The following is a 26,943-nucleotide window of genomic DNA, read 5'->3' on the forward strand; positions in this document are numbered from 1 at the left end:
TTTTGTATAGGGAATGAAATAAAGGTCCAATTTTGGGTGTTTTTTTTTTTTTTTTTTTTGCATGTGGAGATCCAGTTTTCCTAGCATCATTTGTTGTAAAGACTGCCCCATCCCCATTGAATGGTTTTGGCACCCTTGTCAAATATCACTTGACCATATACACAAGGGCTTATTTCTGGGTTCACTATTCTTCTCATTGACCCAAATGTCTGCTCTTAAGTCAGTACTGAACTGTTTTGATTATTGTAGCTTTGTAGGAAGTTCAGAAATCATGATGCGTAAGACTTCCAATTTTGTTGTTTTCTTTTAAGATTGGATATTCAGGCTCCCTTGATGTCCTGCTTCTTATAACCAATCCCGCCTTTCCATTAACCCAATACACCACAGTGACAATACACCACACTGACTTTGCAGTCAAAGGGCTCTTATTCCCCTGGAAGAAAAGATGAAAATGCTGTCTCCACCCCAAGTCCTCAATTCTTGCCCAGGACTTCAAGGCTTCTGGAGAAACAACCTGGATTCTCCTGACTCATTCCCACGTGAGTCAGCAGGAGTGGGTGTCCCATTTTTGGCTGGCTCCCCTCCACATCTTAGTCGAATGGTCCAGGAGACATCACACCTCCTGATTAATAATCAGACATACATGCACCCTACTAGGGAGTTAGCAGCCATCTCTATGCTCGTCTCCCTCTTAGAGTGGGTGTCAGGGGTCCTGGCACATTCTGGGGCCTGTGGAAGGCTGGCAGCTGCTCGTTCAGCATGTCTGCATTGACTATCCCTGGGAATACAGTCTTGGCTATCGAATTGCTCCAGAATTGTAGTGAATTTTCCATCCCGCCATCTGCCTCTTGGCATCCCCTCATTGCCATGGATGTCTGACTCTCTTCCTAGAGGATTTCTGTCTAGAATGGCTTCCCCTTTTGACAACTTAGAACCCAGAGGGGCACAGTAGCTACCTTGACATCTGTACACTGAAGGCCTCTGACCAGAATCTCAGCACAGTCTCCCAGGCCTTGAGCTGAAGCATCGCCATTAGCAGCTATCATGGGTCATACCCCTCCACTCCCTGAGCTGCTCTTAAATGCTGGGTCTGGGGTAAGGATATGGTCCGGACACTCCAGTTGCTTGCAGTCCATTGAGGACACAGACTACCACAGTATGAGCTACGCTCAAGGAGAGGGGAGGGCATCACATGGTTCAGAGCTCCATGTCTCAAGACATAAGAGTCTTAGGTTCAAATCCCCAAAATACTACCTTCTAGCTATGTGACCTTTGGACAAAATGTTTCTATAGTCTGATGTCTTCATATGCATACACTGTACAAATCCACAGTGCCTCTCAGAGGTGAGGTCTATTATTATCCCCACTTTACACCTATATCAGGGTCAAGGTGAGCATGCATAGACCACCTCCCACCTCTCCCTCTGTTTCTTAGTCCCAGACCAGCAGCTCCCATTTCTCAACTTGTTTGCTCAGATTGTGTTGGCTCCAGTGTCTGGCAGACGGTGGCTCTGAAAGCTGTTCTTTCCAGCACTCATAAACCATGAGGAAGTTTCAAGGGACCCATAGGAAATGGGTTTGAGGATGAGACATTCTCTCCCCACCTGCTCCCTGATGGTGGCGTGGAAGCCAGACTGCTGACAGAAGTTTCTGGGGCTCAGGCCCTGTCCCATCAAGCCCCACAAGAACCCAAGAGCCCCAGAGTCCTGCCTGACCACTGCCTGGAAGGGTTACCCTTGCTCCCAGACTTCTGCGTCAAGTCGGTTAGAGAGAAGGCTGTCAACAAAACATATTTCAGGGTGAGAGGAAACGTCAGAGCCAGCGCCTTTCCCCCTTGCATGCTCTCCTTCATCCTGTGCTTCAGTTTTCCCCATGCTACCCAAGCCCTGCTGGGGGTAAAGCCCCGGCCTCTCCGGAAAGCTTTGCCTACCCCCTCACCTTGCGTTCTCCCCCTTCAAACCCTGGAGAAATTGACGTCTGAGCCATACACAGAAGTGGATTCTCAGGAGTCCCCCCTTCCCAGCTGCAGTCAGGGATGTGTAGAGAATCTCATGGGCAGGGAGGGGAAACTTTTCAGCCTTCTCCCTGAGATTCAGACATGATCCGGCCAATTCATGGCCAGAAGTAGCCACTGTGGCTGATGGGGTGGGTTGTAACCCACCCTGGTGTTTTAAGATGGATAAACGGCTGAGACACCCCATATCAAAGGGACTGCTGTTGGCCTCTTTGGGTGCTAACTGCTGAATATGTGTCTCTCTGGGCTCTCCAGCCAAGCTCAGGTTTCTCTGGGGTCTCCCTACCTGCCAACTTGGCCACTGGGACTCAGGGGCTTGAGGGAGATTAGTAAAAAACAGGCTCGTGTGTGTGTGTGTGTGTGTGTGTATGTGTGTGTGGTGGTTGGTGGGGGATCATGTGTAGACACACCACTAATGAAGACCAGCAGCAGAGATGGGTGGGAAGAGCTCTATGAGGGAGTGGGGGGCAGATAACTGGCTTCTAGTCTTGCCCTTTGATTACTGTGTGCCTTAGGCAGGTTACTGGTCCCCTCTGGGCTGCTTCTTCATCTTACCAGAAGGTTGGACTAGATGTTCTCTTAGGTCCTTTGTAGCACTGGCTTTCTTCTGGTATTCTGCTAGCTAAATGTCTCCTTGTCTCCCTTCCCTGGCTCCAGGTCTCCCACCCCCTGAATTCACTCCCCGAACCTTGATGTTGTTACTTCTGGTGTGACATTCCTGGGGCCCAGCATGCAGGTGTGATTGTGAGTACAGTGCAGAGTTGCATGGGCTGAGAGCACAGGGCTGCCCATCCCTCTGGCCCCAGGGAGGCTCAGGACACATCTCTGAGGCTGGAGTGGGCCAGACCTGTTTAGGACAGACCTTGCCTGGCTTTCTCACTGCTAATATGATGTCACTTCCTGCTTTCTGGCCAAGTAATTGTCCTCAGCCCAGCACCAACCCACAAACCCTCCCACCTTAAAAATCGCTGAGTTGATCACGTGGCTTAAATTAGTACTGAGCCCACACCACATTGCTTGGGGAAAGTTCTGCCAACTTGGCAATGCGACAGGCCTCGGAAGCCAAGAGCTGAGTTCCAGCTGGCCTGGGGGCTGTTCACACCCCAGGGCTGTCGGAAAGCAGGCACAACAGCTTATCGATGTTTCAGACCCAGGCCTTGGTGGCAGCAGAGGAGGCCCTCGCTTTCAGAAGGGCTGGGTTGGAAGTGGGTCCTGCCCCTCCCCTTCTCCCAGCTGAGCCTGTACCCTAGGCTTCCTTTGGGACAACCTTTTCCCTAAGGAGCATTTATCTTCTTTGGTGGGTTAATAGTAAATATGGCTGCAGCCAGTATTGTGCTATGCCCCAAAGAGACTGAGGGGCTGCTTGTGGAAGTAGCATCGGCTTGGGCAGGTGGGCCAGGAGCATGCAGGTGGTTGGGAGGTTGGGAGGGGCAGATGACCTTTTCGTCCAGACTCCTAGTCTGGCTTCCTCCCCCTTCCTTCCCCCCTTCCTCCTTCCTTCCTTTCTTTTTTTTCTTCTTCCTCCTCTTCCTCCTCTTTCTTCTTCTTCTTCTCTTTCTTCTTTCTTCTTCTCTTTCTCCTTTCTTCCTCTTCTTCTTCTTCTTTTCTTCTTCTTCTTCCTCCTCTTTTCTTCTTCTTCTTCTTCTTTTCTTCTTCTTCTTCTTCTTCCTTCTTCTTCTTCTTCTCCTCCTCCTCCTCCTCCTCCTCTTCTTCTTCTTCTCTTCTTCTTCTTTTCTTCTTCTTCTTCTCCTCCTCCTCCTCCTCCTTCTTCTTCTTCTTCTCCTTCTCCTTCTTCTCCTTCTCCTTCATGTTGTAGCAAATGGGACAGCTAATGCTGGGGCTGAAAGCTGCTTAGAGGCCAGGGAATAGGTAGAAATGGGATTGTGTTTGTCCAGCATAAGCATTGTTTCCACTCCCAGTGATTTCATCAGGCAACTGGGTTATAATTTCATTACGGCCCACAGTGTGCGGCATAGTGATTATCACATGGCTCCAGATGTGCACCCGGTCTTGGCAAGACCGTGCTGGGCACAGTGCCCACGGTGCATTTGAAGAAGGGATTGGACAAGAAAGGAATCGCGATTAACATTTTCAGGGCATGTGCAAATTTCGCTGACCTGCGGCGGATTATGATGGGCCTGCCAGAGAACTGCCTAGTGCAAAAGCAAACACAGCATGCAAGCAGCCTGGCTGATGGAGGCAGAAAGCACCCATCATGAGGGCTCTGCCAAATAAACCAGCAGCCCTGACTTACTCCCACATTTTATAGGATGATACCACCGAGTAATCAAATCATTGACTTTAAAATATAGCTCTCTGGGTCAGAAAGCACAAGGGACTATAAACCCTGAGTTCTAGTTCTGGCTTTGCCACCAACAGTGATGAGACCCAGGGCAGATCTCAGTTCCACTCCTATCCTCAGCTTCTTCCTCTGTGGGTGGTTTCTCAGGGTCTTTTTAGGATTAATAGAGTTAACCAAAGAGAGAAGGATGGGTCTAGGGCTAGCCCTCCTCCATGGGGCAGAGGAAACTGGCTTTTGGTGTCCTCCCTTCTGCTGTGGATACTTTTTTCTCATTTTACCCCCTCCCATACTTAGCATTCTCCTGCATAGTGCCCATCTCTCCACCGTGAGCAAGGTCCCAGACCCCCATTCTCTGCCGCCCAGACCTGGCTCTGCCACTCCACTTGTTGGGTAAGCAGGAGCAGATGTCTTACGCTCTGTGCCTCTATCTCTTCATCTGTAAAGTGGGGATAGCGTGAATTCCCACTTCATCAAGTGGTTGAGCTGATTCATCGGGGGAAATGAACGTAAACACTTAACACATTGCTGGCCACAGAGTAAGTGCTCAGTAAATGACACCAGTATTGAGGTGGTGCTGCTTGTTATGATCCTGATGTTTTCCCTTCTTCTTCCCCTACATCCTGGCCTATTCTGACTCTGAGATGCACAGACCCAAGATTCTGGCCTTTCAGAATCAGGTAGGACTTTGGAGCCACTGAGTGCCAGGATCCCCTCTAGAATCCACCAGGCTCATCTAGACAACTGGAAATAGGCTCATGACCTTGATTTCAGTGGAAGCCTGCAGGGAGAACCTCTCTTCCACACCCTTTTCCTTCTCCCTGATGTTTCCCCTTAACCCAGCTCAAACATTACCCAGAGTCCTCTGAGCTCTATTTGCTGTGGATGCTGCTTGGGAGTCATTGTTCCCTCAAACCCTCTGGAGGTGGGCCAGAGCCGTGAGGGTTTCGGGCGGGGTGGGGGGGGGCGGAGCAGCGCTCTCCTCCTCTGAACTTCGCAGCAGCTCCCCGCCCACCCCATCTGCTCCCACCTAACGTTGCAGAAAATCATCTCCGGAAAGAGTGGGAAGCAGAGAACAGTTTCCAATGAGGCCTCAGTGAGGAATATCAGAGAATTTCAGGACCAGAAGGGACCTTATCAACTCTTCCTCCATTTTGTCGATGAGAAAACAGAAGCCTCAGGAAGTTAAGCCACTGGCTCTTGGTCACCCAGTGTGGGCAGAGCTAGTGCCCTGGGCTCCAGATGCCACCTTGTGCTCTTCCAATGTCATTCAGTGTTTCAATGGGCACTTTGGGGAATCTTTTATGTACCAGATCCTTTGCTCAGGGTAAATATGTACAGGTCTTTCTCTCTAGGAACTTAGAGACTAAAAGGAAGAGAGTCAAGCCAGTAAATAATCAGTGCAAAAAGACAGAATGTTCTAAATAGGGAATGACCTAGACCAATGGAAGCATAGAGGAAGGAGGAATCAGGAGGGCTTCATAGAGGAGGTGATGCCCAATTGAGACTTCCTAGTTGGGAAGGAGTTTGCTAGGCTTCCAAACAGAATGAGGTTTTCAAATAGGTGTTTATAATAACCTTTTTTTTTTTTTTTTTCCTATTTGTGGAGAGCACTTTCTCAGAGCTGCATTTTGTATGCAGGAAAATTGGAACTTATAATACAGACATTGCCTTGGCAATGATCCAGCTGTGGGTGTCCATTCCAGCCACCAGTGGTTTCCTGCTGGACCCTTCCCCTGAGCTCCCAAGTGTTGGCCAGAGTGGTGCGGGGGTGTCAGAGAAAGGGTTCCCACCTACCCGGGGCTGGATGTCTATTTGGTGGGCCCCTACCTCTGTCTTTTCTCTTCCTTAGTCCAGTCCTCAACCCTCCCTCTAGCCTCCTAGCTGCCCTGAGCAGCAAGCTCAAAGGTTTCTGGTACCAAAGCCAGTTCGTGTACGGTCATCTATCAAGTGCATGGATTTTCCTTAGGTGTGTCTTACAGACTGGTGGTTCTCAACGGCTCCTTCTGGACTACAGAGGGCGTGACTTATTCAAGTGTTGGCTTTAGGTGACTTCAATCCTTAGTTTTCAATTACAGGGGAAAAAGTATGGCTATTGTAAAAATTGTCAAAAGTACAAATAAGCAAGAAGATGAATAAAATCTTCCATAATCCCATACCCCCAAAATGATAATAGCTAATTTTTATTGGGCACTCACTCAATGTCAGACATTGTTCTAATCTCTATCTATCTATCTAATCTTCACAACACTGTCATGACGGATTTATTATTATTATTCCCATTTTACAGGTGAAGCAAACTAAGGCACAGAGAGGTTAGGTAATTTGCACAGATAGAAGTGATAGACCCAAGAGTAAACCCAGAGCCTTGAACTTAATAGCTGTGTAGGAGAGCCCTGGCGATACTGCTGTTAACATTTTGAATTTCCTTCCTTTTCTTTTTTATGTATGAATATATTAAACACTACATACTGATTAAAAGTGGTATTGTATTTCAGTCAACTTTGTAACCAGGTTTTTTCACTTAATATCATATAATAACATTGAACAATCTTCTAAACCATTATTTTAAATGGCCACATGGGCGAATATCGTAATTCACCCCAACAATTGCCCATTTTGGATATTTTTAGGTTGTTCTCAATTTTTCGTTATTAACGATGCTGTGATATGCTGTGATAGACATTTTTATAGGTCATTTATGAACACAATTATTTCCTAATATAAATGAATTGTTATGCACAGTGATTGAATTGTTAGTTCAAGGGGCTTGTAGAATGGTAAGCCTTCTGACAGGTATTACTCACCCGCCCTCCAGGAAGGCTGTGTGGCGTTCTGGTTCCTCCAGCAGGGGACGAGAAGTGCTGGTTTCCCAGCAGTGGAGTGGAGTCTGGGGTGGAAAGGTGAGAAATAGAGCCGAGATTGCTGGGGTGTGCAGGTGGAAAGGAAGGGTACTGCATAGCAGAGCAACGGGGGTGAGAGCCAAGGGAGATGAGTGTCTGAGGGACATGTGGAAATGGCTCTCTGGGGCTTGGCAATGAATTGGATGAGGGCGTGCGCACAATGAGCTAAAAGGAGTGAAAGCCTACCTACTCCATAGTCTTTCAGCACCTGATAACATCAGGCTTACATCACAGTGTCCGAGGCAAGGATACTAGCTATCTATGATTTGGCAGTGAAACAAGGGACAGAGTTGTTTTTCTTGATTACCACCCAGGAGCAACCGTTTATGACTGAGCGATGTTTTAATGTCCTTGCGTAACCAGGCTCAGCATGTGCTTGAGCACCTGTTAGGTGCCAAATAAGTGATAGACGCCTGGAGAGTTCTAAAGTGGAGCACCGCGGGCTTGGGAGGTGGGCTCTAAGCTAGACCTGGCAGGGTGGGCGCAGTGACAGCCAAGAGAGAATCTTCCTGCCTGGACCTCTTGAGTCCAAATCTGGGCTTCACCCTTTCTAACTGTGGGAACTTGATCAGGTTTCTTAACCTGCTGCTTCTAATGCTTTCTCAGCGAGTGGTGACCGCAGTAGTAATAGGGTCTGCCATCGTGAGGATTACAGGAGAAAGAGGTGTGACGGGCCATGTCAGTCCTCAGTAAGCATCAGAGGCTCTTACCACTTTGGTAAGTGCGTGTGTCTGTAGGGGCGGCAAGGTTGAGGCAATTCTCGAGAAAGCAGAGGAGTTCCAAGTCCTCATTGAAGAATCGGGTGACTCTGGGTGAGAGATGTGGACCTCTGGACCAGAGGGAAGGAAGAGGAAACCTTTTGGGGGCAGCAAGGGGGGAGGTAGACTCGAGTCTCTGGACCTGGGAGGACCTTCACTGCTCAGGGGCTGTGACCCAGCTCCCCGCGCTGGGTCTTCCGGGGTCCAGGGACACTCCTCCCCGCACCCGCGCAGGCGCAAGGAGTCGGGGAGGGCGCCTTCCGTGGCTGGGGGAGAACATTCCGCCGGCCCCCACCCCCAGGGCAGTCCCGCCGGTGTCTCTCGCTCGGTTCCGTGTCCTCCTCCGCGGCGCGGGTGAGATCCCGCTTCTGCAGCGGCTGGCTCGGGCTGAGCGGAAGTGACGGGTGCCAGGGAGCAGCTGTGGACTCGGGTGGGGCTGGGCCGAAGTCAAGTCCCGCCAGCCCCCTGCCCCCCCTCGCCACCTCTCACCGGCCCCGAGTGAATGAAGCCGCGTTCTAACCACGCAGGACCTGAGAATGCGCGAGGCTAGGGAAAGAAACACCGTGCGTCAACGCAGCAGCACTTCATTCATGATTCCCTGCTTCCTAAAAAAGCCCGGGCCACGTGAGCGGCTGGGAGGCTCAGATCACGTTGGGTGTGGGAGGGTCCCTTCCTTGGCAAGCGGGACCGAGGCTTCGTTTCCGGGCATTTGCTTGACTTCTGTCATCGGGAACGTGACAAGCCGGCTCAGCCCGGCTCGGCAGCGAGATCTGGGGGATGCGGCCCACTCGTGGCTGTGCCTCCCCCCGCCCCCCCGCCACCCAAGGTGGCTCTCTCAGATGTGTCCTGTCGCTGCTGTGTGCTTACTGTTCCAGACAGCGCAGGCGAGGCTGTGGGGGAGGCTAGCGCACCAGGCGCAGGCGGCAGCTCGGGCCTGCCATGCCTGCCTTTTCTGGAAGCCCACACAGGCAGCTTCCGGTTGGCCCACAGGGGACATGGTTCCTGTTCAGAGGGAGCAGGGCTGTGCCTCTGCCATGCAGCCTGCAGAGGAAAGAGGGGGCAAGGCTCGGTTGGTGGATCCCCTGGGCAGGGCAAGCAGGGCACAGACAACCCTAAGCTGTGGCCTTAAGGCGGCCACCTGTCTTTAAGCTGCAACTTATGCCATCCCTGCAGTACCCCAACTCAGTTCTGTTTGGCTCTGGAAGGTACCCTGGGATTACCTTAATCTCTGGTCTATTTCCCTTATTGTATATTGTTCAGATCAATGCTCAAACTACTTCGGCTTCTTTGAGCTCTCACTGACCTTCAGGGAAAGGCAACCACTCTCTGAAAGGTAGTGTTGCTGCGTTCAGATACGCAGGTTGTGCACTGCACAACTGAGACTATGTAAGGAGACACTTTTCACATCATAGAGGTTGTAGGTTTGTGTATCTATTATGACAATTATCCAACAGATGGCAGTAAAGTGTCTTGAGGAAGGGAGACTTTTTCTAATTTGTAGAAAGGCACCCTGTGAGCTAATGGTTACTCATAAAAGGCCAGAGAGAAATCAGTTCAAGGGAAAATGTTATAGCATTGATTAAACCACAGGCCAACGGTAGAACTGTCTTGGGCAACCATTCCTGTGATCCATCACTAGGCCCTATTGGTCCCATGCTTGCTCAGGAAGGTCAGTGAACTTGCTAGTTCCTCCTCCAACCTGACCTTCACCCTCTCTTTCCATCTCTGCTCCTTGTTCAGTCTCAGCCAGGCAAGGAGGTGAAGGCACAATGCCTGAGGTTGCAGAACTGATGCTGCCATCTGTCCCCACCTTCAGGAAACCCCAGCCCAGGCCCCCATACTCCACTGCACTCAGGGGAACGTTGAGCTCAGCCCAGTCACCCAGCATTGTAGGGGCAGGGAAAGCTGGCCCTCCGTGCCCACACTGGGCACAGGACATGGTCCTTCTCACCCCCTCCAGCCCCACAGAAAAAGGGCAACAGTTCCCCAGTCTTCAGAGCCTTGAGCTGCTTAGCTAGTGATGAGTGTGCTGCGATCACCCTGCGACCAGCAGGCTGGCCACCCCTGCACCAAGCACTTCCGCTCCCATTCCAGGCCACCGAGCAGAGAGTTGCCTGCAGTCCCCTGCCGAGAAACACAGAACAGTGCCCGAAAGCACAAGACAGCTTGGGGCAGCGGGTGGCCGTCTACATAGAGGCTGCGGGCCGACTAGGTATAGTTTTGTGAGGACCTGGAGCGAACAGAGATGTTTACACTTTTTCACGGCTGAAAAGAAATCAACCACGAATAATATCTGATGACACAGGAGAGTTCTATGAAGTTCAATAAAGTTCTATGAAGTCCATAAATAAAGTTCATTGGCACAAGGCCACGCCCACTTGCTTACGTAGTCCTACGCTGCGCGCCGTGCGTGCGCGGTTTCAGGAGGTCAGTCCGCCTCCAGAGCAGAGGCACCTGTTTGTGACCGGCGGTCGGAAGGCGAGTCCCGGAGCCTGCGTCGTTCTCTTCACGTGGTGATCATGCAGGCATTTGTCCTCTCCCATCATCTCCAGAGGGGTGAGCCTAGTACAGGAAGGAATTTTGAGAGAGGGAGACCATACTCACACCACTTTTATTACAGCATATTATTGCAGTTGTTGTAACATTATTAGTAATCTCTATGTATAGGAAAAAACCTAGTTTCTGTAGGGTTGGGTGCGCTCCAGGGTCGCAGGCATCCACTCGGGATCTCCGCCGTAGTCCTGCAGGTAAGGGGGCGGGGGGACTACCGTATTGCGCATGGCTGCCTTCATGATACCCCTGCAGAAGTCGAGTCCTTGCAGTAGAGATCAGGTGGCCTGCAAGGCCTGAAATATTTACTCTCTGGCACTTTACAGAAAAAATGTGCCTACCCCTTGGCATAGAGAATGAGAGACCCAGACGCATTCTAGAAAGAGCCCTAGCTTCAGAGAAAAGAGACCTGGCTTTGAGCCCCTCTTGCATCATTTAGCAGTTGTGTGGCCCCGGGCAAGACGCCTTGCCCCCTGAGCCTCCGTTTCCTAATCTGTAAATGAGAATGTCAACAGTATCTGTCCTGCCTGTATCGTGTGGCCGTTGTATGGTTCAGATGACATCAAGGACATGCAGGGGCCTCATGAGCTGCAAGGCCGGGGTGACCGTTTTGTATTCTTTGTCCTAGAAGGTGGGCCAGCCCCGGCCATCCTCTTTGAACTCTTTGCTCTCATCTGCTTTCTCTGGCCCCCCTTGTTCCCTTATGGCCTTTGGAGCAGGGATTTTTCCTGGCCTGGGACCTTCCCCCCTGGCCGGTCCTTTCACCAGGGAGGCAGCCACATTTCACATGCGGACATTTTGCTCTCACGCGGATCACTAGATCTAAGGGGTGAATTCAACATACACAAACCCACTTGTGACCAGAATGGCAAGTTTGTGCTCATTGAAATCCTGATCACGGGAAAGTGGGGGGCTCTCATGACCACTTGGGAGTAAGGCCGGATGCACTGTGCTGAGTCAGCCAGCCATGAGAGAATGAAGCCCTGCTTTTATCCCGTTGTGCTCTCTCAACAGTATATGCACTTTATCACAATTTAGGGTTGGCGTGGGGCCCTAGGCCTTGTTTGGAAAATGGCACATCAGATAGGATGGGGTTCTGCTTGGAGAGGAAATGTGGAAGAAAAGCCGGGAGAACAGTAATATAATAAGCCTCATTGTCTCTCTTCGGGGCGTTTTAGAGAACAGTTTTGTGAGGTATGCTTGCCCACCCTGCTGCTGTTCTCAGCCTCTCCTCAATTTGATAGGAGGTCATCTGGCACAGGGGGTCCTGCTCCTCACCCAGCCAACCACACGAAAACCCAGGGCCCCATCTTGCCATAGAGAGTTCTGCAGAGGTTAGAGAACGGTCCAACCTTATCCCAGAACTGACTTTCTCCTGCATTCTGTTCATCTGATTTTCTGACCCCTGGGCTTGGGCCCCTTGTCCACCTCAGCTGGAAGGTTCTGGAAGCTCCTTCCACCCTTGTCTCCTACGTGGCCTCATTTCAGCCCTGATGCCTGCCTCTCTGGTCTTTCCTGGCATGGGGATGCTTTGTGTTCCCAAAGCTCTGTGTGGGCTCCTGTTCCCCAGGCCTGCCTGCACCGGCCTCGGGTACCTCCCCTGTCCTCTGAGAGCTGCCCCACCCCCCCCCCACCCCCGCCATCTCTTGGCTTCCCTCTCTAGTCTGCAGCCTGCCTTTCCTGGTCAGATGTCATGGAATTGTAGACTGAGAAGGACCCTTAGTGTTCTCACATTCTTTCACCTCTGGCATTTTCTTTACAGCCTCCCTGACAGATGGCTCTCCACCAGTGTGCTCGTCACAAAGTGACTGCTTAGATGTCTCTAGGGATGGGAAACTAACTTCCCCCAAGGGCATCCCATGCCTTTGTTGGATAGCCCTAGCTACTAGAAAACGTTTCTTTTGGTGAGCTAAAATATTCTTCTTTATAATTCAAGTGCTAAGTCCAATTCTGCCTTCTGGAATGATGCAGAGTGTCTGCTGCTCCTTCCCCAAGGGCTCCCCAGCCCCCCTCATCCTTTCCTCCTGCTGCACTGTGCCCCATTCTTTCTGGAGTCCTGTCGCCCTCTCTGACTGACTAATACTCAGCAGTGGCCTTTAGGGCCTCCCCCAGCCCACACCTCACCCTGGCATCACCAGCCAAGGGGGCCCTGGGCATCTTGTCACCCTGCAGAGGGGACTTGCCTCTGTGTGAAGTAAGCCCCAGACTGGAGCTGAGAAAGGATGTGAACCCAAATGAAGGGTTCTCAGAGGAGGAAAGAACAGCCCACAGCCAGAGGCCTCTGCGACTTGGAAGATGATCAGGAGCAGGGGCTGCTGGACCGGCCAGGGCCCTCCTGGTCCTCCACAGATATGTCACAGGATCTTTGGGGAAGGAGGGCAGGCTGGAAACCTGCCTGGTCGGCAAGCTCCCCAGGTAGCCTGAATGTGGCTCAGACTTCAAGTCATTGACCTAGGGGTTCTTCTGAAGACCCTGGTTCTGGGGGCACCTGGGTGGCTCAGTCGCTAAGTGTCTGCCTTCAGCTCAGGTCATGATCCCAGGGTCCTGGGATCGAGCCTCGCATTGGGCTCCCTGCTCAGCGGGAAGCCTGCTTCTCCCTCTCCCACTTCTCTGCTGTGTTCCCTCTCTCGCTGTCTCTCTCTCTGTCAAATAAATATATAAAATCTTTAAAAAAAAAAAAAAGACCCTGGTTCTGTCTCCCATCTCAGAGGGTCTTCATGGGGAAGAAAGTGGGGTGGGAATTTGGGAACTCTTTGGTTGGGGACAAGAATTGGAGGGGACAAGAATTGGAGGAACCTCACCGAGTGAGGTTCAAGGAGAGAATTGTTCCTTCCCGGCTCAGGTTCTCAGCAGGTTGAAGATCGGGCTTCAGGGCTGTGGATATGTGGGGGTGTCCTCTGTGGGCGCCCTGCAACATTCTGCATCATGTCATCTCTAGATGGCAGCTGCTGGGCAGGATTCAAGATAGGGACTGGGTGAAATTAAGTTTTCTCCTTATCTCCCCCACCTCACTCCTTTGCCCTGAGTGACTTCCCTGGGACTTTGAGCTTTAGGAAATGTGAATCAAGTTGCTTTCTGACATACTTAGTGAGACTCTAGTATGTGCTCAGCAAAGTGTGCTAGGGGCTGTTTTGGGGGGCTATACATGAGAAGGAGGTACTGCCCCAGACCTTTTTTAAATTCTTGAAGAACTTGGAAGTCTCACCTGCAGTAAACAGCTAACCATGCAAGGCGATAGATGGTAAACTTGGAAATCATTGACACAGACAACATGGCAGAGCCAAGGAATGCAGAGGAGAAAGCCCCTGGGGGCTAGGACATTAGGAAAGGCCCTAGGGAGGAGGTGGGCAGGCAGAGGGCATGGAACTCTGGGCCTCAATTAAAACAGTTCCAATTTATTTTTATTGAGGTATAATTGACATAAAACATTATATTAGTTTCAGGTGTACAAAATAATGATTTGGTATGTGTATCTATTGAGAAATGAGCATCATAAAAAGTCTAGTTAACATCCATCACCATATAATGACACATTTTTTTCTTGTGATAAGAACTTTTAAGATCTACTCTCTCAGCACCTTTCAGATACGCAGTACAGTATTATTAACTATAGTTGCCATGCTGTACATTACGGGTCATGATTTATTTATCTTTTTTTTTTTTTTAAAGATTTTATTTATTTATTTGAGACAGAGAGAATGAGAGAGACAGAGAGCACATGAGAGGGGGGAGGGTCAGAGGCAGAAGCAGGCTCCCTGCCGAGCAGGGAGCCCGATGCGGGACTCGATCCCGGGACTCCAGGATCATGACCTGAGCCGAAGGCAGTCGCTCAACCAACTGAGCCACCCAGGCGCCCATGACTTATTTATCTTATAACCAAAGGTTTGTACCTTTTGACCCATTTTGTATACTCCCTATACCCCACTTCTGGCAACCACCAATCTGTTCTCTGTATCTATGGGTTTGGGGTTGTTTTGTTTTGGTTTGGGGGATTTTTCGGGGTGTTTTTGTGGGTTTTTTGTTGTTTGTTTTTTGGATTCCACATTATCAGTGGAATCGTGCTGTATCTGTCTTTCTGTGACTGGCCTATTTTAGTTAGCATGATGCCCTCAGGGTCCATCCATGTTATTGCAAATGTCAAGATTCCCTTCTTTTTTGTGGCTGAATAATATTCAATTATATATTTATGTATGTTTGTGTGCGTGTGTGTGAGTGTGTATACTTCTTTATCTATTCTTCCATTGCTGGACACTTAGCTTTTTCCATGTCTTGGCTATTGTAAATAATGCTGCAATAAACATGGGGTTACAGATACCTTTTTGAGTTACTGAAACACCCGTAATTTTTATGAACTTCACATATTGGGCATAAGAAATCTGAACAAAATTCTCCTACATAAAAAATAAAAAGTCATTGAAGGAAGGGGAAAGGGAAGGGAAAATCGCCTCAGCCCTTGGAATTGTTAGCACCCAAAGAAAGTCTAGAGGAGTCTTCCTTCCTGCACCACACAGCAACCCCTGTCCATCGCTCCTTCACTCTAAGGCAGGCTCCAGCTGGGGAGACCTAGGCAGAGCTCAGCCTGTTGTGTAGTTTACATTGAGCCCCATCCCCCCGCAAGGCCATGGCCAGGGCTGAGGCATTTGGAGGTTACAGTGCATGGGGTTCTGCGAATAGGGGAAAGATACAGGAAGCAATACAGATCTTTAAGTAAGGTAACCACTAAGCATGCATTTGCTGGCTACTCTCAGTGCTCTAGTTTTTGCACTGGTTATGGCCCTGATAATTTACATATAAATTTGATTTTCATTTGCAGAATGTATTTTCCCCAGTGAATTTTTACACTGTGATGAAGTGTGGAGAACAGATTGGAGAGGGCAGAGTAGATGTGCAGTGGGCCCAGTAAGAAGCATTTCAATATCCAGGGGAGATGGGCTGGTGGTCTGGTTCAGTGTGGCATCTGGATTGGGGCTGATTCCTGTATCCCAAGGCAGCATGTTAGTAGATAAAAACAGAAGTTCCCTCTACCTGATTTACGCTGTGCGCACCGTTTAGCAATGACCATTTGACTTTTCTTTCCAGCTTTATTGAGCTATAACTGACATGTAACACTGTCTAAGTTTAAGGTGTGCGGTGCCTTAACTTGATACGCATGGATACTGGCAATGACCATTTGGAACCAGTGTCAGGCAGCTTGTTTCTTGCTGTGTTCTTGACAGCAATGGTGAGACCTCAGGCTCTGTTGGAGGGAAGGGTGGGTGCTGTGGTAGCTACCTTGGGGCCTTTGTTCTTCTCTCTTCGGGATCCTAATGAGCCGAGGCTTTCTCTCTCCTCCTTCCCAGGTAACAAGTATGAAGTCAGGGTGTACACTGGTGATGTCATTGGTGCGGGGACCGATGCTGACGTGTTCATCAATATCTTTGGAGAGTATGGAGACACAGGTAAGAAATCCTTTCTTCCCAAGCTGTGCCCAGTTCTGCTTCTTAGGTGGGCTGTTCCCCCCCACGCCTGGCAGGGGAAGGCAGCTCCAGTCTCCTCTGTTGAGCTGCAATTCTGCTTGCGGCGTGGTTGTTCATGGCCTTCCCTGGGCAGCCAGGTGCCCATCTTGTAAAATCTATGCGTGTGATGTGTTTTCAGAATACGGTGTGGGGTCTGCGGTCTATTTACACTTGTCCTTCATCCGAGACTATGAACAGACCCAAGCTTTACATCACCAAGACACTCATTCTTACTTTCTCTATCTCCTTAAGCTCCATGGCCATCTTGCGTTGTATTTTGAATGTGGCTGGGCATGGCCTGATTCAGTGCAGTGGTTTGGTGCAGAGTAGAATGGAGCCAGGGATAGATAATTAGACTTGTCTTCATAGGTGAAGCAAGAACTGAAGACAAAAGCATGGCCACAAGTATTGGGAGGACATTCAGGCCAGTAGAACTGAGACAGGTGGTTCTCTCCTGCTTCCTCGAAGTTAATGAAATAACACAGGAGTCAGAAAAGCTACTGAGATCCGAATTTTGGATGCAATGTATTAAAGAATTCAAAATGCGCTGCTGAGTTTAACGAAAAAAGAGATCTCCAGGTGCCAGAAATGAAGAGGGAACTCAAAACCAAAGTATTAGGTATGAATTGATGCTATGGCATTTGGAAGGAGGGAGCTTTCATGTTCAACAATCTACAGGATAGATTTCCGTACCCATTTGGGGTCAGAAAATAAGATTGTGTCCTGCATGAAGCAAGATAGGCAAAATTAGAACCACAGGTAAAGCCAGGAGCCCTGAAGGTTCACAGGAACATCTTCAGCGAAAAAGGTCAGGAAAAAGTTTGCTTATCAGTACAATAACCTTATCTCCGCAAGAGCTCTAGATTAAAAAGACAGAGTTGTTGAGAAATTGATACCTTCTGCTCACACTCATGTGGGCTTGACGTCTGATTTTACACTACAAGTGTGGTTTGGGGACCTCCCCTCCCCCAAGCACAGAAATTGGCTCCATGCCAGTAATACCTTTGGTGCTTGCAGAAGCATTTGCAAGACTGCATGAGATTCCCAAAGATAAGGTACTGGAGATGAGTTCACTTTCCAAAACTACAAAACACTCGAGGACATAATCCCCCATGACTAAACATCAGTGGACACAACAGTCAGTAAGAGTAAATGCTCAAGAATTTCAGATAATAGGGGCACCTGGGTGGCTTAGTCATTAAGTGTCTGCCTTCGGCTCAGGTCATGGTCCCAGGGTCCTGGGATCAAGCCCCACATCGGTCGGGCTCCCTGCTCGGCGGGAAGCCTGCTTCTCCCTCTCCCACTCCCCCTGCTTGTGTTCCCTCTCTCCCCGTGTCTTTCTCTGTCAAATAAATATATAAAATCTTTTAAAAATTTTCAGATAATAGAGTAATCTGAGAAAAGCTATAGTTTAAATATGTTTAAATGGACTACAGACATGAACAAAACAATTGAAGAAAACAACAAGGCACCATGAAAAGTATATAAAACAGAAATATAGGAAATGAAAATATAGTTACTAAATATAAACACTTAACGCATGTGTTAAACAACACAATTAGAAACCACTGAATAGAGACTTATGAACTGTAACACAAATATGAACAAAATACTCAGAGCAGAGACATGAAGAGGAAAATACAAATGAGAGGTCATGATTCATGAAGGACAGAATAAGTTCTGATAGATGTTGAACAGGAGTTCCAATAGAGAATAGAATAGGTGAAAGAAAATACTTGAAAAGATAATGGCTGAAACTTCTTCAAAATTGAGCAAAGATATGAATTTTCAGACTAAAGTAACAGAAGGAGTCACTGAGCAGGATAAAGGAAAACAAATCCACATTTAGATACATTGTGGGGAAACCAAAGGCAAAGAGAAAGATCTTAAAGGTAACCAGATTTGGCAGATTATCTTCTACAAAACCAATTAGAAGGATAGTAAATTCCTATCAGCTACTTATACAAGGTCATAAGTTCATGGAATAATAGATTTAATGTTCTGAGCAAGAATATATATCAGTCTAGAATTCTGTGTCCAGCTCGGCTATCATTCCAGAGTGAGGGCAAAATTAGTGAATTGCCACACAATCAAAGAAAAATAGGGTTTACCACTCATAGACCTATACTTAAACAGCTGCTGAAGAATATACTTTAAGAAAAAAGAAATCATACCCACAAGAAAGGTGAAGCAAGAAAATAATTGAGGAAAATATTGATATTGATGTAACAAAGCTAAGCAAGCATTGACTATAGTAAACAATATTAATAATAACTATCATCAGGGCATGAGAAAATGTGGACCCAAAATACTAGAACACGATCATCTTTGAGAAGGAAGGTAAATAATGAAAGTTAAAATATAATTAAGTTCTTGGTCACAGCTCATCCCCAAGCGGCAGGAGAGTATAGGTATTGATGAACTTTAGACTTCAATAAGTCAAGTATGCATATTAAAATTGTAAAAGTAACCCCCCCCATAAGAAATGTGTAACTTCTAAACCAGTAGAGGGAATAAAAGGGAATAAAGCCTCAATCAATCCAATAGAAGGCAGGAAATGAGGAAAGAGAAGCAAAGAAAAAGTATGGCTAATAATAAAAAATAAAATAAATGTACAAATAATCACAATAAATAGAAATAAACTAAACTCATCAGTTAAAGGAGAGGTATTCTCATATTAAATGAAAAGAAATAAAATCCAGCTTAAGCATGGGATGCAGAAGGGCTGAAAATAAATAGAATGCAATGATGTCTATCAGGAGCATATCAACAACACAGAAGAAGGTGGCATAGCTGTATTATTATCGGTCAAATTAAACTTTAAGGCAAAAACACTCTGTTAGAAATAAAAAATATATCAGACAATGATGAAAGGAACAATTAACCTGGAAGATGTGAAAATTCTGAACTGGTATAAATTTTACAACGTATTCCCAAAATACGTGAAGCACATCATGAACACAGCACTTAGCTCAGGCCGCCACCTCGTGGGGACCAATTCAGTTCATCCTCACAGCGGACCCTATGCAATGGTGCTGTTCGCATCCCCGCTGTGTGGATGACGAACCTGAGACAGAGAGATATGCACTGTGATGTTATTCTTGTAAATTCTAAAACATGCAAAAAATAGTACATTTTCTCTATGAATACATCCACCTGCGAACCAAAATTCACGGAGACGATACAGGTCACTTGTGGGTGGGGTTTATTTGCGGTAGGGAGTAGGAGAGTCGGGTGGCCAGTGAGACTTTAGACCTACCTGTTATCTCGTCTTTAAAAAAGAAAGGTCTGAGCCAATTAGGCAGAGTGTTAGCACCTGTTCTGCCTCTGAAATCTGGTGGTGGGCATATGGGTTTCTTATACTACTTTCTATATGTTTGAATGGTTGCAGTTCAAAATGTAGAAAGATGTAAAGAATTAAATTTTAGGAAAGAAAGCAAATGGATGGCATCAGCATGAAGCTGGTACTTAGGTGGGGCTGTAAGTGTTAATATGACCTGCAGGCTTGGGGACATAATAGTGGAAAATTGCAAAGTAGAAAGAACAGGTTAGAATGGATCCTAATGATGTGCTTATCACCCACGTGACTTCTGGCATGTTATCAGGCTTCTCTAAGCCTGTTTCTTCATCCACAAGACAGAATTAATAATACCCCCTCTTGGATTGTGGTGACAAATAGAAAGAAAAGAAAAGAAAAAAAATCTATGTAGAACTAGGATGTCTGATGGTAGCTGTCATTGCTGTTTTCCAGAAAAGGAGGTAGGCCTAAGGACGTCTCTTGGCTGTCAGGGGCCCAGCACAGCCCTGGACCAACTTCCACGGCCATGCTCCCAGTTCAGGACAAGAGGCTGGGACAAGCCCGGCAGGACCTCAGCTCTAAGGATGGGGGTGCACATGGGGTTACCAGGATGGAAACTCCAGACTAAGGCAGGAAGCAGAAACCCAGTTATGGGACCTGGGCACAAGCCACACGCAGGGCAAGCTTCTCCCTTGACTGGAGGTTGGAGAGATTTACAGAGCCCAGAAATCTCAGGGTTGACTTCTTAAAAAAATTTAACGTTGTCATTAGAGTAGTTTTAGGTTCACAGCAAAATGGAGTGGAAGGACCTGTCCCTGCCCCACCCCCCACCACCTCCCACCTTGTTGACTTTTGAGACCACCCTCCAGTGGGCAGACCATTAAGCTTAGAAATGGTTTTTTCTCCTCCTCTGGTCTCCTTTGTAAGTTTCTTGCCTGTGTGTGTATACAGGGGAGCGCAGGCTGGAAAATGAAAAGGACAACTTTGAAAGGGGAGCTGAAGACAAGTTCATGCTAGATGCTCCGGATCTGGGGCAGCTGATAAAGATCAATGTTGGCCACAACAACAAGGGCGGGTCTGCAGGTTGGTTCCTGTCCAAGGTAGGTTTGGCTGCCTGTCCCTGGTCCCTGTGGCCTGGGAGGGGAATTCTGGCTCTTCAGGGGGCATATTTCAGCCTAACCTCCCTCTCTTGGTCTATCTGTCTCCACTCTTCTGCCAAAGCCTCCTGGCCAACCATGCTGCCTGACCCCCAGCCTCCCAGACCCTGCACATGTTACCACCTTCCCAGAAAGCCCGGGGCTCCCATCCAAAGGTAGCCAGGGCCTGATCGTCCTTCAAGACTCAAGCTCTCCCTGACTCTGGCCCACCAGAACCTCTCCTTCCTGTGAATGCTTATAACCCTGCCTGCTTAGGGCGTTCATTGGACCCTAATCATAAGCTTTCTTGTGACTTATCTTGGGCTGTTGCCTTGCAACATCTGCATTTAGGTGCCTCATAATCTTACCAACCCAGGACGAAGGTAGGAAGCAAGAAGAAAACAAAAAGGCTTCTGAGGAGCTAACACTTACCTGGTTCAAAGTTTGTGAGGAGAGCTCATGCCTCTGGCTCTCTCTTGCCTTGCCCTGATTTTGAAGGCAAGACCCCTCAGACTCTCTCTCAGCCTAGTGCTCATTATAATCTCTTCTAGCAAACTCTTGCCTACAATTTTAAACCTACAGCAAAAGATTAGAGAGGGAAAGAGTCATTGTATTAGGTAGGGCTATTGAGGACTGTAATGGGGACCTTCTTCTTCTTCTTCTTTGAAGAAGATACAAAAAGCCAAAAGAATATTCAAAATCCACAGAAGTCTGAGGTCACTTAGAAAATGGGCTACGATCCCATTTCAGCTCATTACAGAAGGATAGGGAAAGGTTATTGTAGAATATGTATTTGAAAAATATTTTGAAAAAGATCTTATTGCTTAAAACAGAAACCACTCCGACTTACAACAATTTGACTGCAGAATGAGGCTGCCCGATAGGTGAGGTTTTATTGCTTAACTTCATTACCTTCTTATATCAGCAGTGTTTGACTGCAATTATCAGACGATTGAAGTGCAGTGTTACATAACCAGGGCTTATTTTTCTCATCTCACACAAAATCCAGATGTGGTCAGCTCAGGGCTGGTGCAGCTGCTTTTAGGACAGCTGCTGTCTTGCTGTGTCACCATCCTGAGCACTGTGGCTTTCATCCCCCACCTTGTTGCCTCATGATCACATGATGGCTGCTGAATCTCTAGCCATCTTATCTGTGTTCCAGGCAGGAAGAGAAGGGAAGACCAAAGGGGAAAACCTTTTTTTTTTTTTTTCTGGCAAGCCTTGCTTTATTTTGAAAGACACAATGCCCTCCTTGGGCCTTCCGCCTACATTTCATGAGTCAGAAATGAGTCGTGTGGTCACCCTAGCTATAGTGGAAAGTAGGACAAGTGGCTGGCTTTCCAGTCTCTATAGTAGAAGTAGGCTAGGAAAGGGCTGAGTGAGCATCCTCGCATGTCAGCCACACTCCTTTCCATAACTAGGTTGGACATTCCTCGAGGGCACTGCCCCAGCTCTTGGCCTGGAATGGGGCATGAATTGGTGAAGTGAGGAGTGGCCAAGGTTCCTCTGGAAAGGAGGGGGCTTGCCTGGCTCTAAGAGCCGAGAGCCTGGTGCTGAACAGGGTTCCAGGAGGCTAAATGCTGCTTGGATTGGCGAAGAAATGGGGCAGGAGTCCAGAACCCTAAGTAGCCAGTGAGCAGGCAGGGGTGTGTCCTCAGGGAGGAGGAGGGAGAAGAGGCAGGTGTGTTTTATGACCGCAGCCACGTTCCTCCATCCTGGGAAGGAACACAGTCTGAGTGAAGACCCAGGGTTAGTGCACAGAGCTGCAAGGTACACCCCAGAGCCTGATGTGGCCTTGGCAAGGTTTTGCAGTTGCACCTCCCACCCCCGGGTCAGGTTCCTTCTTGGTCACATGGGCCCACTCATCCGATGTGCTCTCTTCAGAAACTTCACGAACGAGGTGGGTTTGCACGCCAGAACAGGCCCCTTTATTGTGTTCATGCTCAAAGGAAAGGACAGCTTGGCAGAGTGAGAACATGTTTTTTTCCTTTTCTTTTTGTCCCTTTAAGATGTTGGAAATTGCATACCATTGCCTTCTGAAATTTGATATTGAAGCCAAGGGGATTTTTGTTTCTTTCAAGATGATCTGTTTTATTTTATTTTATTTTTTTCAGCCAGAATCCTTGCAGAATTTTTTCTTTATATTTATAATAAAAAGTCTAGAAGAGGGGGGCTGTGTTAGTTCCTTTATACCCTCATCCTCTTTCCCTTCTTCCCTCCCTCCCTTCCTTTTGCTTTTGTTTTTAATTTCTTAGGGACATGATGAGTCTTTGATGCAAAGGATATTTATTTATTTATTATTTATTTATTTATTTATAGCTCAAAAAAGAGATCTCCTATTATATACCAGATTCTTGCTTGGATGGCATCTGTTCTGGCCTCTTCTTCGGGAGCACCAGTTAGCCATTTATAGGATCTCCGTTCTCTGCTTTGCAAAGCGTTCAGCTTCCCTTTGGCCCCTTCCATCCTCTGTGCTTTGCATCCTGTGAGAACATATCACCTTCCCCCACCCTGTCATTGATTGACTCTTCCAAACTACCAGGTCCCTTCCTTTCTCCTATCAATGTGCATTTTAATTCTGAATGTTTCTATTATTTTTTTCTTCCTATAAAAGTAGTACATATTCATTGTAAAAAGTTAGGAAATACACATAAACAAAAAATGAGATAAACCTAAACCACCATGATTTCACCACCCAGAGATAACCAGTGAGCATATCTCGGTGCAGATCCTCCAGATATTTTTCTGTGAATTAATATACATATATCATTTTTTATAAAATGGGGTCATTGTAAACAGTGTTTTACAAGCCGCTCTGTTTCCACTTTGAAATAGAGCATGCAGATGTCCCCATGTTATTTAAACAGAATGACACGAAGGTTTTACAATGTAATGTTTTAGTGAGTGCTCCAGTATTTCCGTGCACGGATACATCCTGACTGATTAAACCGATCTTCCTTTGTTGAACATCCTTTTCCTCAGCATTCCTGAGAGTATAAAGAGTGCAGTGACACACATCCTTGTAGCTTATCTTTATGTACAGCTAAGATTACTTCTTACGATAAATTCCCAGGAGTTGCTTAAAGGACTCGCAGGATGGTGAGAACTTTGACGGATTTGCTGCTTTTTGGTTCTCTTGATACCTTTCCTTTTTCAACCTAGTTCCCTTTTAATATCACCTTTTGCCTTTTCCATGCAGCCCCTGCTATCCTTAAAGATGTTTAGTCCTATTTCATAAAGACCAAATCTTCTTGTATTCCACGAAGCATGCCCACTTTCCTGAATCCTTGTACTGTATGCTGTGTGAGACCCTTGGCAGAGTTCTGCTCTTCTTTTGATTCTTTGGAATGATGTTTCCACCTTTCCTCCCGCCCTCCCCCTCTCCCTTCTTCTTTCTTTCCTTTTTCTTTTCTTATTTGCTAGGCAGACACTGTTTTGAACCAGAAGGCCAAGCAGGCTACTTTCAGTGTGAGATTGGTTATTCTCTTTGCAGCTGTATCATGTGCAGGGGTGAGTTCAGGGACCTACTTCCTGCTCCGCCCACCCCCCAGTACCAAGGCGGTTGTCCCTCTCCAAGTTTTGCTGCTTTCTGAAAACCTCCTAACAGCCTATTCCTATACCTTAAGCCAAACCAAAATCCTTCCTGGGAATAAGACAAAAAATTAACTCAAGCACTTTGTAGGCCATTGTGCCTGGATTTCCTAGCTATTTTCCTGAGGAAGGGAGGAAGGAAGACTTTAGGTCCCAGGCAGGGTGAGTGCAAGCTGGAAGCCAGAGGCTGGGGGAAGGCGCTCTGTGACTACGCCGTGGGCAGCCAGCTCTAGCGTCCTGCCTCCCCTGCTCGCACCTCGTGCTGCCCCTCCTTAGTTCACTCCAACTGATCTGCTGGCCCTCAGTTCCCCAGGGACGCCAATTAAAGGGGCTACTGAACTGGCCATGTTTCCAGATTTGACACTTGCACAGTAAGTGCTCCTGGTCCTCGAAGTTGCCAGGCTGGTTGCCTTGGACTTCACATGACAACCGCCCCTTAGGTATTTACGTTTAAGGGCTTGGTGGGATAAATCTAAAATCCAGTGTAATTAACTCCTTCATAGGCGGTCACCCCTCTAGTCGGCTGCCCATGTGTGCGTCTCAGCCCAGGCAGATGGGCTTCGAGGTGACCCACACACCCCTTCTCCCCCTGCCTCTCCCTCTCCCGGAGTTGGAGGGCTGGCATCCTCACCTCCCCCAGCTCTTGCCCCCACCCAGGGCTTGGGCCCCCACGTCTCGTTAGCTCACAATCTTGATCAACTCAAATGGTCTATGCAGTTCAAAGACCACTTAGGAAGAGCAATAGTCACAAGATGGAACATCATGCACCAATGGGTCCTGTCCTTGGTCCATCTGCTGCAGTAAAGAGACTGGCCCAAGGCCCTGCAGCTTTTCAGTGGCAGGCCTGGTACGTGCCCCAGGTCCTCTGGACTCCCAGTCTGGATTCCCTCCACGACGTCACGTGTTAGACAGTCCACATGGGAATATCGCCTGCTGCGTGCTGCTGGGGATATGAGCACAGCCTGCATCACTGGCCTTGGCAGGACGAGGAGACAGGCTCATGGAGTTGATTTCAGGGATGTCAAGAAGCTCAGTGTGTCCTTCTGTTACCAGTGAAAACTCAACAGTCAAACATTTATGCGGCTACCAACAGCAGCTGTTAGGATAAACACTGTTCGGCTCCTTAAAAGAGTAAGACAAGTCCCTAAAATAATCATACCTACAGTACCCTTATATCCCAAACTTTCAGGGACAGCCCAGCTTTCAATGAACAAACATTCTGTCTTGCGAGTCCCACGATTAGAGTAGTGTCGATCAGACCAAATTTCCCGGTTTGAAGACCAGAAATCAGAATTACCATGAGTTTAATGCAAAACAGGAGGAGATAAAAGACTTGAGTAAGGTACAAATGAAGGTTGTGGGGGTGAGCTGTGTCTCACGGGGCCTCAGGGGTCCACTGGAGCTGGGCCATGAAGATGGGTAGGGTTTTGCCAGGAGGGGCAGGGAGGAGGACTCCTGTGGGCAGATGAGGAGGAGCCAGAGAGTAGGGCAGGGATATTGAGTAGCTCTGGGCCAGAGCACAGGGCTCAGAGGACTGAGAAGTGGGAAATAATATTAGGGAGGTAGGTGTGGGAAGGACCTTTGCAGATCCTGATCATAATAAGCCATCAGAGGTCTTTATTGACTGAGGTGGAGCAGTGGTCTGAGGTGGTGATGAGAGAGTAGGTGTATGGGTGGGCTCAGAGGAGAGGAGGTACGGAGGAAGAAGAGAATGTTAGGGTGTCACCATTCAGATGCTGCCAGTTACAGTTATTTATATTATGTGACAGAGTTTTTCAGTGTGATGACTGAGACCTGGAGCCTGGGGGTAAGGATAGCCTCGTGACAGGGAGATCTCACCTTCCTTTGGTGGGCCTCAGTTTCCCCCATAGAACATTCTCTCACTCTTCCATGAGCCCAGGTCTTCCCTGCTAACTCCTAGATGCTGAGATTTATTTTAAAGTGGGTTCATAAGGGCACCTGGGTGGCTCAGTTGGTTAAGCAACTGCCTTCAGCTCAGGTCATGATCCCAGGGTCCTGGGATCGAGTCCCGCATCGGGCTCCCTGCTCTGCGGGGAGCCTGCTTCTCCCTCTCCCACTCCCCCTGCTTGTGTTCCCTCTCTCGCTGTGTCTCTCTCTGTCAAATAAATAAATAAAATCTTTAAAAAAAAAAAAAGTGGGTTCATAAGCTCCAAAAATCTTCCTCCCTTTTTTCTTCTGTGTCAAAACTTACCTGTCCTTTGCCCTGTGATCTTAGAACTCTAACAGGAAGGCACAGTTCAGCAATGGCTCTGGGAATGTCACGATGGCAGCTCACAGGTCATGGGCCACTTTTACTGGATAACCTATATGCATTTTTAAAGGGAAGGTTGAAAACTCCTCGAAGGCAGAGGTTTGTTTTACGTGCATTGCCTGCTCCCGTGGCTGGTTCACAGCGGGCCCACCCTTCGTGGACCCCCCAGACTGTGTGTATCTTGGGTACCTTGGCACGTGGGCGGGAGGGAGGAGACCCTTCATCCTCCTCACATTGTTCTGTGTGTGGGGGACGGTTCACTTTTGCACAGAACAGGCCTCTGTTGCCATCAGGTTATATAAAATCGGTGGAAGTTCTTCCAGTATAGAGCGCGGAGAGCTGCTATGAGTCCCGGTTGACACTCCACATCGATCTAAAATCTGCTGACTCCAGGCCCCACTCCATGTGCTCACGCCTGTGTGTTTACCCTGTAAGGGGTGGGGGGCGGGTGGAAATGAAAGCCCCGAGGCCCTCGATCATTTGGGTGTGTCTGTGAACCTCAGTAAAGAACAGGGAAGAGAGGATCCCTGCTTGGCGGCTCCACCTTTTCCTCCTCTCCTTCGGGATAGTGTAACCTTCTTGGCTTTTCCCACTGGCTGGTCTTGCCTTCTGACTTGGCTGTGTCCT

General features: G+C 48.1%; 1 protein-coding gene across 1 annotated transcript in view; it reads left to right on the top strand.

The window, feature by feature from the left end:
* Positions 1-26,943, top strand: part of LOXHD1 (lipoxygenase homology PLAT domains 1) — a 135,735-nt gene that overhangs the window by 20,729 nt on the left and 88,063 nt on the right. Inside the window, exons 5-6 of the mRNA XM_081802530.1 lie at positions 15,864-15,962; positions 20,269-20,417. Coding sequence (XP_081658656.1) covers positions 15,864-15,962; positions 20,269-20,417 — 248 coding nt within the window. The remainder of the gene's footprint in view (positions 1-15,863; positions 15,963-20,268; positions 20,418-26,943) is intronic.

The sequence above is a fragment of the Leptonychotes weddellii genome, chromosome 13 (genome assembly GCF_054177405.1).
Source record: "Leptonychotes weddellii isolate Sample4059 chromosome 13, ASM5417740v2, whole genome shotgun sequence".
Taxonomy (NCBI): Eukaryota; Metazoa; Chordata; class Mammalia; order Carnivora; family Phocidae; genus Leptonychotes; species Leptonychotes weddellii.